This window comes from Entelurus aequoreus, linkage group LG09, assembly GCF_033978785.1.
Source record: "Entelurus aequoreus isolate RoL-2023_Sb linkage group LG09, RoL_Eaeq_v1.1, whole genome shotgun sequence".
NCBI lineage: Eukaryota > Metazoa > Chordata > Actinopteri > Syngnathiformes > Syngnathidae > Entelurus > Entelurus aequoreus.
This window is the reverse complement of record NC_084739.1, coordinates 28,897,904-28,910,292: the sequence shown is the minus strand read 5'-3', so window position 1 is coordinate 28,910,292 and position 12,389 is coordinate 28,897,904. Positions and strand designations below refer to the sequence as shown.

General features: G+C 39.8%; 1 protein-coding gene across 1 annotated transcript in view; it reads right to left on the bottom strand.

The window, feature by feature from the left end:
* Positions 1-3,604: 3,604 nt before the first annotated feature.
* Positions 3,605-12,389, bottom strand: part of jag1b (jagged canonical Notch ligand 1b) — a 75,067-nt gene continuing 66,282 nt past the window's right edge. The window contains exons 23-26 of the mRNA XM_062058492.1: positions 10,158-10,400; positions 7,310-7,441; positions 5,738-5,879; positions 3,605-5,467 (exon numbers count right to left, since the gene is read on the bottom strand). Of these exons, the coding sequence (XP_061914476.1) occupies positions 4,989-5,467; positions 5,738-5,879; positions 7,310-7,441; positions 10,158-10,400 (996 nt within the window). The 3' untranslated portion in view covers positions 3,605-4,988. The remainder of the gene's footprint in view (positions 5,468-5,737; positions 5,880-7,309; positions 7,442-10,157; positions 10,401-12,389) is intronic.

The following is a 12,389-nucleotide window of genomic DNA, read 5'->3' as shown; positions in this document are numbered from 1 at the left end:
GTGATGACGTCAGAGGGGCGACGGAGCTGGGTGAGATTAAGGTCGGTTTTAATAATAGTCAATGTCATACACTATTTGTATGAACTATTCCATAATGCCTGGTTCACACCAACGGCGCTTGCCGCGCTTTAAAGCGGCGAGCAAAGCGCCGTCATTTTTGTCAATTTTTCCACGAATATCCCGATCTCTGAAGTAATGTTATGCTTTGATACGCTCTGATACGAATTAGTTGCCGCTTTGTTACCGTTCCTCCCGCTTTGATACGCTTTAAATCACGCTTTGATACGTTTTATTACGCTTTATTGAACTTTATTACGCTTTGATGCGGTCCTGACGCTTTAAATCAGGCTCTGACACGATTATCAAGCTCTGTTGTGCATTGTTACAACAAAAATAAGAAAAAAATGTGAAAAACTCAGTATACTGTTTTCCACACATTTTTTATATTCATTTATTTTTTCAATTTCTCTTTTTTTCCATTATGTTTTATATCTTCATTTCTTTTATTTTTGTCATCTTAATAAATATCCATCTTTCATTTCTTATGCTAGTTGAAAATAATAAAAGGCAATTATGCACACATTTTTTATATTCATTTATTTTTTCAATTTCTCTTTTTTTCCGTTGTATTATGTTTTATATCTTCATTTATTTTATTTTTGTCATCTTAATAAATATCTATCTTTCATTTCTTATGCTAGTTGAAAATAATAGAAGGCATTTCTTTTATAAAACGTAACATATTCTCTTTATTATTAACATTTTCATACAGAAAAATTATAGACAGTAATGTCAAACTGCAACATCAAACAGCAAACTCTAACAGAAGTACAGAAATAATGATCATCGTATAAAAAAAGGCAATGATGCAAAAGAGAATGGAATTGTAATCCTGTGTTGGTTTTACATAAAAGTTTCAATGTCACTAGTCAATATCACAGTCACTTCCTATTTGTAGGGGTCCGCGCTTTGAACCAAGATCTGTTAAGCTTTCCTACGCTTTTAGTCAAGTTTTGCTGAGCTTTGTCACGCTTTTTCACGCTTTCTGCGCTTTATTCCATTCTTGACAGAGAGCAGAATTTTTTGAAACCGTTGAAAAATTTTGGGCGAACTTGCCGCATGTCCCGCTTCACTACAAGCTTTCCCACGATCCATTAGGACCCTCACGCTTTAATCAGGCTTTGTTACGCTTTAACGCCGCTTTGCATGCCGCTTTAAAGCGCCGTCAAAGCGCCGTTGGTGTGAACCTAGCATAAGTAAAAACAACAGCATGTACGCCCGCCTGGTCAAGGCCATGCGTCCAATTTCCCTGGGACTCGAACCTTTGTTCGGTGGCGCGCGCCTGCAATCCAAGCTACTGGGAGGCTGAGTTTGGAGGATCGTTCGAGCTCAGGATTTCTGAGCTGCAGTGGACTTTGTCGATCGGGTGTCCGCACATAGTTCGGTACCAATATGGTGCTTCTGGGGGAGCTCAGGACCACCAGGTCTTCTAAGGAGAGGTGCACCGGCCCAGGTCGGAAACGGAGTAGGTCAAAGCCCCCCTACTGCTCAGTAGTGGGATCGCGCCTGTGAGTAGACGCTGCAGCGTGACACAATATTTTACCATGAATTGATTAATGTGGACCCCGATTTAAACAAGTTGAAAAACTTATTGAGGTGTTACCATTTAGTGGTCAATTGTACGGAATATGTACTGTACTGTGCAACCTACTAATAAAAGTTTCAATCAATCAAATTAAACTATTGTCTAAGTTTTATATTCATAAATGCAAGTTTTTTGTGCATTTAAAAACATTTTTAACTTTACTTTAAAACACTTTCTACCTCTAACAACCAAAAAGCTGTGAAAACTATGATGCTGTGCTCCAAATTTGGATTATATACGGAACTTGTGTGAGCCTTTGGCTTTACATTTTGTTACATATATATATATTGTGCTTATATTCTACTTTAGTTGCTTTGTAGAGTTTACAACCCCCTGGTGCTGTATTGTACTATTTTTGTACTTGTTTTGATTATTATTGCTTCTTTGTAAATTTTGAACATTATAAATGAAGGTTTATTAAAGGCCTACTGAAACCCACTACTACCGACCACGCAGTCTGATAGTTTATATATCAATGATGAAATCTTAACATTGCAACACAATACGGCCGGGTTAACTTATAAAGGGCAATTTTAAATTTCCCGGGAAACTTCCGGTTGAAAACGTCTATGTATGATGACGTTTGCGCGCGACGTCAATCGTTGAAGCGGAAGTATTGGGGCACATTGTATACCAATACAAACAGCTCGGTTTTCATCGCAAAATTCCACAGTATTCTGGACATCTGTGTTGGTGAATCTTTTGCAATTTGTTTAATGAACAATGAAGACTGCAAAGAAGAAAGCTGTAGGTGGGATCGGTGTATTAGCGGCTGGCTACAGCAGCACAACCAGGAGGACTTTGAGTTTGATAGCAGACGCGCTATCCGACGCTAGCCGCCGACCGCCTCTATGATCGGGTGAAGTCCTTTGTCGCCGTCGATCGTTGGAACGCAGGTGAGCACGGGTGTTGATGAGCAGATGAGGGCTGGCGTAGGTGGATAGCTATTGTTTTTAGCATAGCTCTGTCGAGGTCCCGTAGCTAAGTTAGCTTCAATGGCGTCGTTAGCAACAGCATTGCTAGGCTTCGCCAGGCGGTACAGCATTAACCGTGTAATTACAGGTCCAGAGTTTGGTAGTATTGTTGATCTTCTGTCTATCCTTCCAGTCAGGGGTTTATTTATTTTGTTTCTATCTGCATTTAAGCACAATGCTATCACGTTAGCTCCGTAGCTAAAGTGCTTCGCCGATGTATTGTCGTGGAGATAAAAGTCATTGTGAATGTCCATTTCGTGTTCTCGACTCTCATTTTCAAGAGGATATAGTATCCGAGGTGGTTTAGAATACAAATCCGTGATCCACAATAGAAAAAGGAGAAAGTGTGGTATCCAATGAGCCCTTGTACCTAAGTTACGGTCAGAGCGAAAAAAGATACGTCCTGCACTGCACTCTAGTCCTTCACTCTCACGTTCCTCATCCACAAATCTTTCATCTTCGCTCAAATTAATGGGGTAATCGTCGCTTTCTCGGTCCGAATCGCTCTCGCTACTGGTGTAAACAATGGGGAAATGTGAGGAGCCCTTCAAGCTGCGACGTCACGCTACTTCCGGTACAGACAAGGCTTTTTTTATCAGCGACCAAAAGTTGCGAACTTTATCGTCGATGTTCTCTACTAAATCCTTTCAGCAAAAATATGGCAATATCGCAAAATGATCAAGTATGACACATAGAATGGATCTGCTATCCCCGTTTAAATAAGAAAATTTCATTTCAGTAGGCCTTTAATAAAAATAAAAAAATTCAGCGGAATGATACGCGGGAAAACAGACTACTTTGTTTGGCGCAATGTTTGATGAAACAAAACTGCGGCAAACGAACCTTACAATGTTTAGTTATGTTTTATAAAAGTATATTATATTTTGAACAACATTTATAATTGCAAGCTGTTAATGTGCTTAAGCAGCTCCAAAGGCAAAACGCCTAAGACTTAATTGCATTGAGGAAAAGATTCGTTACACGCTTTCCAGAACAAAGACATCTTTAATTCTCTTTTCATACAAAATATTTAATAAATACAACTTTCCAAAAAAAAATATTGCCAGATCAACACATTGTTTTCAGGTTCATGGCAAGTCAAAACTTGGGAGAGAAAAGTCCCCGTGAGCTCAAAGTGAACAAATGAGATAAAGCATGTTTGTCTTTAAGAGCCTCGTTAAAAGAAGAAATGTGCACAAAAACGATGCAGACTTTAGTCGAGGGAGGCAGTGAATTTATTGTGGTTCTACAGTGTTCCCATCGCCAAACTGCTCTTCAAGTACTCAGTGACGAGGAATCAGTCAATCGTTAGTCAAAAGTCACGTGACCTGCCTAGGTGTATCTTTGAAATGTGTCAGAGAAACTTGAGGCTGTTTTTTTGTTCCCTTACTGGTTAACTGTTAGATGGCAAGGAAAATGTCTGCCATCGTGTCCATCATCCCTCACAGCCACAATACTTTTGTTTTCATTCAGACTTGCCTTCAGTCAAAAGGTCCTGGCAACAATTTAATGAAATGTCAAATGTGTTAAAACAAAACTAAACAAAAGTCTTGGGCCAAAGTGGCCATTCTGGTCTTTGAAATTCTGAAATTTGGCTTTTATAAAACACATTGGAAAAAAAAAACAGGTCATTGAAAGAAATGTGAGCTTCCACAGCTATCAAAACCTTCAAACTAAACAGAACATATAAATAGAAAGGAATGATATCTTAAGGCTCTTGATTATTAAATTAATAAATCAAATATACACAATGATTAATAAAAAAAAAATGTACATATCTACATGTTCTACATCGACATAAATTCTTCATATTGGCAGCAAATCGCTGACATTGAACCCATCTTGTCCCCCTCCCTCCCTCCCTCCCTCCCTCCTCAAATAAAAATAAATAATAAAGTTTCTTTTTTCTGGTCTTTTTTCCCCTCTCCTCATTAGACAGTGGCCGACGTCTGCAGCTGCGAAAGGCACTTTCTCCCCAAACTAGAAAGAAGTGAAAGAAGACTAAAAATGTCGCCTTACGCTTTTTAAGTCGTAGTGCAACAAATCGGCCAGGAGATGGTTCAACGTGACCGCCGAGTCAAACGTGTAGAAGAAAAGGGGGCGGGGCCTGGATTGAGAACGGAGTAAACGTAACATACAGTGAAGTGTTTACCAGTGCTTTGTGTTTTCCAGCCAACCAAAGCGAGCGTCACTGCCAGTGTAAGCCAGCTTGTCAGAACTTAAATTAACACGGGGGTTATATGAAAATACTGCGGGGTCGCCGCTGACACGACAGTTTATGCACGCGGCGTGCCAAAGCTCCCCTGGTTCACCCACCGCCGGGGTGTGAAGGCGTTTAAGGCTCGGTTGCACAGCAACACAGCTGTCCGCTATACTATGTAGTCCATCCTGTTTATGCTGTTTGCCGTCTCCAAGTCTCTGTTGTCCTGCTTATTAGTCCAATTAGGCTGTTTGCTGGACGTGGAGTTGGCGCTGGACGCGGGCGCCTTCTCGTCCCGCTCCACCAGCGTGTACGCCGGCTGCTTGGCGAAGCGGCCCTTCTGGAGGTGCCTCTCCTTGTCGTCCTCGTCCCCCTCGGGGTGATTTGTCCTTATTTTGGCAATGATGGAGTTCTTGTTTTCGTAGTCTTTGATGGCCACCGACAGACCCGCGTGCTTCTCGATGGGGTTCTTGATCTGGTTCAGCTGCTCCCGCACGTTGTTGGTGGTGTTGTCCTCGGAGCCGGCGGGCGACGCGCCGGCCGGGTTGCTCTGTTTCCGCCGGCGCCGCATGCACCACAGCAGGACGGACACCAGCAGGAGGACCCAGAGGACGATGAAGACGGAGCTGAGGAGGGGCACTAGGTAGTCTGCAGACAGAGGAGGGTTTACGGTCAGTGGACTCCACAAGCTTTGAAAAACAACACGGCCTCCGACGCACAAGCGGGGGAGGGGATTCTTCCAGCCGTCACCCTGATGATGAATGGCGGACAAGTGGGAGTGTTGCCCGCTCGGCTCTTTCCGTCCGCAGTCACGACTGCATTCTTTTCCCACTTAATTACACCTGACAATTCGTGTAGATCTTGACGCGTGCGAGTGTGTGCATGTCGGGGAAGTGCGCTTTGGTTTGTGGCTCTTACCGGTTTTGCTGGGTCTTGGCACGCGCACCTCCACGATGGACGAGGTGATGGTGTTGTTCCCGTTGCGTTTGCTAACGAGGTCGATGATCCGCTCCGTCATCTCTTTTACGGGGCTGCGGTCCAGGCGATGGTCCTCTGTCGACTACACACACACACACGCACACACACACACACACACGTGATTTAGACGCTTTCGTAAGAGCGTGGCGGTGACGAGGTGAAGTGAAGTGAATTATATTTATCTAGCGCTTTTCTCTAGTGACTCAAAGCACTTTACATAGTGAAACCCAATAACTACCGTATTTTTCGGAGTATAAATCGCACCGGCCGAAAATGCATAATAAAGAAGGAAAAAAACATAAGTCGCACTGGAGTATAAGTCACATTTTTGGGGGAAATGTATTTGATAAAACCCAACACCAAGAATAGACATTTGAAAGGCAATTTAAAATAAATAAAGAATAAATGGTAAATGGGTTGTACTTGTATAGCGCTTTTCTACCTTTTTTTAAGGAACTCAAAGCGCTTTGACACTATTTCCACATTCACCCATCCACACACACACATTCACACACTGATGGCGGGAGCTGCCATGCACGGCGCTAACCAGGCCCATCAGGAGCAAGGGTGAAGTGTCTTGCTCAACGGACGTGACTAGGATGGTAGAAGGTGGGGATTGAACCAGGAACCCTCAGATTGCTGGCACGGCCACTCTACCAACTTCGCCACGCCGTCCCCATAGTGACCAACAGGCTGAATAAGTGTACGTTATATGAGGCATAAATAACCAACTGAGAACGTGCCTGGTATGTTAACGTAACATATTATGGTAAGAGTCATTCAAATAACTATAACATATAGAACATGCTATACGTTTACCAAACAATCTGTCACTCCTAATCGCTAAATCTCATGAAATCTTATACGTCTAGTCTCTTACGTCAGTGGTCCCCAACCACCGGGTTGGTACCGGGCCGCACAAGAAATTTTTTTTTTTTTTTTTTTTTTTTTAATTAAAAAAAAATATATATATTTTTATTAAATCAACATAAAAAACACAATATATACATTATATATCAATATAGATCAATACAGTCTGCAGGGATACAGCCCGTAAGCACACATGATTGTATTTCTTTATGAAAAATATATCTATTTTTTTAATTTATTTTTTATTTCACCCCCCCTGGTCGGTGGGACACATTTTCAAGCGTTGACCGGTCCGCAGCTACAAAAAGGTTGGGGACCACTGTCTTACGTGAATGAACTAAATAATATTATTCAATATTTTACGGTAATGTGTTAATAATTGCACACATAAGTCGCTCCTGAGTATAAGTCGCACTATGAAAAAAACTGTGACTTATAGTCCGAAAAATACGGTAAGTTACATTTAAACCAGTGTGGGTGGCGCTGGGAGCAGGTGGGTAAAGTGTCTTGCCCAAGGACACAACGGCAGTGACTAGGATGGCGGAAGCGGGAATCGAACCTGGAACCCTCGAGTTGCTGGCACGGCCGCTCTACCAACTGAGCTATGCCGCCCCAAGGTAAAGTAAAGGAGGAGGTACTCACGATGCAGACATGGATCTCGTTGCTTGCTGAAAAGGACGGGTCGCAGGTTATGGACACGGAATGCTCCAAGGAGAAATTCTTGACCACGTACAAGCGCCTCAGCTGGTTGCAAACATTCTCCACAGTCAGGCTCTGCACACCCGGGGGAAGAAAATGAGGCAAATGTTAATGCAAATGTAAAAGAGGAGGGCCAAGGCAGCAGTAGGTTTTATAAGCTAGCTGCAAAAAGTCAGTGTTCAAAAACAAGAAAAAAAAATACAAAAATGAGGGGTATTTTATTTGAACTATCGTATTTTTCGGAGTATAAGTCGCTCCGGAGTATAAGTCGCACCGGCCGAAAATGCATAATAAAGAAGGAATAAAACATAAGTCGCACTGGAGTATAAGCCGCATTTTTGGGGAAATGTATTTGATAAAACCCAACACCAAGAATAGACATTTGAAAGGCAATTTTAAATAAATAAAGAATAGTGAACAACAGGCTGAATAAGTGTACGTTATATGACGCATAAATAACCAACTGAGAACGTGCCTGGTATGTTAACGTAACATATTATGGTAAGAGTCATTCAAATAACTATAACATATAGAACATGCTATACGTTTGCCAAACAATCTGTCACTCCTAATCGCTAAATCCCATGAAATCTTATACGTCCAGTCTCTTCCGTGAATGAGCTAAATAATATTATTTGATATTTTACGGTAATGTGTTAATAATTTCACACATAAGTCGCTCCTGAGTATAAGTCGCACCCCCGGCCGGCCAAACTATGAAAAAAAACTGTGACTTATAGTCCGAAAAATTATCTGCCAATAGAACAGGAAAATTTGACTTGTCAAGACTTTCTAAAACAAGTCAAATTAGCTAACCTCAATGAACCCAAAAATACCTTAAAATAAGTATATTCTCACTAATAACTGTACTACTATATGAGTACGTATTTTTTAATGTTTCATTGAAAATAAAACAGCAAAGTCCATTTGGCTGTCATATGTCTGAATTATTAGACACAATCGTGTCAAAGTCATGATTTTTTTTTCATGCTTGAAATAATAAATTATTACTTTAAAAAAGTAATTTTATACTTGTGAGTGTTGATGACACAGCTTTGCAACACTTGATATTCTAGTTTCAAGCATGTTTTACTCAATATAGGTCATAAAATCTCAGCAACAAGCTGTAATATCTTACTGAGGTCATTTAGGACCAAAACACTTAAAACAAGTAAAACACTCTAACATACAATCTGCTTAGTGAGAAGAAATATCTTATCAGACAGAAAATAAGCTTACTTAGATTTCAGTTTTTGCAGTGTAGCTGCTTGATCTAGAGACCACAGACTGGTATGCTGGCCCGAGTAAGGAAACCAAAGAGTTTTACCGCAAACACAGACATGGTGATTGGTTAAACAGCTCAATGATGCTAAATTCCCCGTGTTCTGAAAACATTGGTGGAAACCAGTTGTCTCTCAGCCAGAGCTAATTAGGGGCCTTAGCTTGAATTTGATTTGAAATTCTTTTTTTTTTAACACACTTTTTTAAAATCAAACTACAATTTGATTTGATACATGTTTTACACAAAAATAAATATCATAGGACATTTTTGGCTCAATTATCATGGCACAGTTTTGTCACTGCCACAATCAGGAAGAAAACACAAGCTATCACCTGCTGCTGAGAAAAAAATTGTTTAGGATGATCAAGAGTCAACCAAGAACCACCAAAAAGCAGGTCTGCAGTGAATTGGAAGCTGCTGGAACACAGGTGTCAGTGTCCACAGACTAGCGTGTTTTGCATCGCCATGGACTGAGAGGCTACCATGCAAGAAGGAAGCCCTTGCTCCAGAAGCGACACATTAAGGCTCGTCTAAAGTTTGTTGCAGATCACATGGACAAATATAAGACTTTCTGGAGGAAAGTTCTGTGGTCAGATGAAACAAAAATTTAGCTGTTTGGCCACAATATCCAGCAATATATTTGGAGGAGAAAAGGTGAGGCTTTTAATCCTATGAACACCATACCTTACGTCAAGCATGGTGGTGGTAGTATTATGCTCTGGGCCTGTTTTGCTGCCAATGGAACTGGTGCTTTACAGAGAGTAAATGGGACAATGAAAAAGGAGGATTAACTCCAAATTCTTCAGGACAACCTAAAATCATCAGCCCGGAGGTTGGGTCTTGGGTGCAGTTGGGTGTTCCAACAGGACAATGACCCCAAACACACGTCAAAAGTGGTAAAAGAATGGCTAAATCAGGCTAGAATTAAGGTTTTAGAATGGCCTTCCCAAAGTCCTGATTTAAACCCCATTGAGAACATGTGGACAATGCTGAAGAAACAAGTTAATGTCAGAAAACCAACAAATTTAGCTGAACTGCACCAATTTTGTCAAGAGGAGTGGTCAAAAATTCCACCAGAAGCTTGTGGATGGCTACCAAAAGCGCCTTATTGCAGTGGAACTTGCCAAAGGACAGGTAATCAAATATTAACATTGCTGTATGTATACTTGTGACCCAGCAGATTTGGTCACATTTTCAGTAGACACATAATAAATTCATAAAAGAACCAAACTTCATGAATGTTTTTTGTGACAAGTATGTGCTCCAATCACTCTATCACAAAAAAACAAGACATATAATATTGTATTGTTTTCATACAATATTTCCTATCTAAAATGTGTTTTTCTTTAAAAAAAAATTAACATGTGGTGCTGTTTTGGGGACCAAGCACTGATTCAATTGATTTTAATTCTTATAAAATACATTTTTTCAAGATACAAGTGTTTTGGCTTACGAGTCACAGAACTATAGTACTACTAAATTGTTTATTTCAACCTCTTGGCGACTCACCTGGGATAAGATGTCTTTGTTGAAGGTGAAGGTGATGTTGGCGCAGCTGTTGTCTTGGTAACTGGAGCAGCTCGGGTGGCATTTGGTGACAGGCGGGGGAGGGTTGGAACGCCAGCACTCCCCAAGGCTGGAGCAGGGCTTCACGAAGCAGTGACCCTCGGCGATGGGGATGCAGCTCTGGCCTGAGGGGCACCCGCCCTGTCCTTTGTCGCCTAGGTGGCATGACATTGGACCGCACCACATCTGGACAGAAACATTTTTTTTTATTAATATTTGCTTTACATTGTAATGAATACTAATAATATTAAAAACTGTACAGTCAATAAAGTAACATTTTCCTCATGCACGAAGTTGGATTAACTCTACAAGTGCTTTTTCTTTTGACTCTTCCAAGCAGCAATCTAACCTCTACACTCAAAACTAAAGTTATGTACATGTCTTATTTTATCTTTTATTTCTCAAATAAAAGTTTGTTTTTCTTTTAAAAGGCATGTTACACTGCAAAAAAAGCTGTTAAAATATAAGATAAAAGACTCGATTTTGGGGGAAAAAACTAAAAACTAGTGGAATTAACTAGCTTTATAGACAGATAATGTTACTTGATAAAACATCCAAAATTAACATTTGTATATGTAGAAATTAGCAGGATCTAAAATAGAAATAAGTATTTTATTATGAAGACAAGCATTATTGAACTTCTTAACTTAAACACACTCAAAATGTTGCAGAATGTTTTAACAAGATTTTCTACGTGGGGAAAACCAAAATATCTTATTTAGTCATTTTTTCCAATTGTAACATTTTTAAACTAGAATAGAAAATAATACTATTATTCATTCTAAAATTAAGATAAGTCAGTGACTAAAAATAAAAAAATTGCTATTTAGGCAAATTTCAAAAAAATTAATTTCAAATCTTGTCAAGAGGCAAATAATTTGCAGTATACATGTTAAAAAGGTGCTGTTTTGGGGGAGGGGTTTGCAAGCACCAATTACATTGATTTCAATTAATTTCAATGGGAGACGTTGACTTGAGACACAAGTGTTTTGAGTTCAGAGCTACGTCACACAGCCTATTAGCTTGTAAAGAGGGGCACTACTGTATTTCTTTGGTCTTAAAGGTGTACATGGAGCTTTGAAATGTTGAACCCCAGAAAGAATAATGGCTGCTATTCTAGCAGCTAATGAGGATATTAATAAACAATCTACTAGCTGGCATTACAATAGTAAATAAACTTTGGTTCACTACATGGAGAAGAAAAAGAACATAAGGACGACGGTAACGGTGTCTATTACAAAGACTGCGCCAACAACCGTTGTTCCTCTAGAACGGGGGTCGGCAACCCAAAATGTTGTAAAAGCCATATTGGACCAAAAATACAAAATAAAAAAATCTGTCTGGAGCCACAAAACATTAAAAGCCTTGTATACGTGTTATAATGAAGGCAACACATAATGTGTCTATATTAGCCTACTATCAAAATGACTAAATGTGTCGCAGGCTGACGTAAATCTTCGTTGACAGAAAAGTTGAAATGTAATTGTATTCTACACATTTTTAAACATTGAAAAACATTAGTAAAATGGAGGCTTCTCAGAGAGTGAGATTATTCCTCACAGATTGTAATAACTATCAGAATTGTTACAATCTTTGCAAGCTGGGTAAAGTTTGCTGTGGTCTGGAACAACATTGCACACAAACAAATATCAGACATGCAGCCAATATTACATACATATATGTCATGAGACATGCAAATATAAATTAAATACACAAAGGACATAAGTAAAGGAAATTAAATGAGCTCAAATATACAGACAAAAGCGTCATAATGATGCAATATGTACATACAACTAGTCTAAATAGCATGTTGGCATTGATTAGCTTGCAGTCATGCAATGACCAAATATGCCTGATTAGCACTCCAACAAGTCAATAACATGAAAAAAGCTCACGTTTGTGCATTCGCGAACAGCATAAAAAGTTTGGTGGACAAATGAGACAAACAAGGAGTGGCATAAAACATGTCACAGTACAACTACGGCGTGAAGGACGGCCCAAATTAGTAGGACAAAACGACACTCGCCAAATACAACATTGAAGCATGTTCAATATGAACGGTGGGATTTTCTAAAAATGAGGATGGTTTGTGTCATGTTTGTCGTACAGAAACCATATTTTAAAAAAATATATAATAATAATATATACAGTATGTATATATATATATATATATAT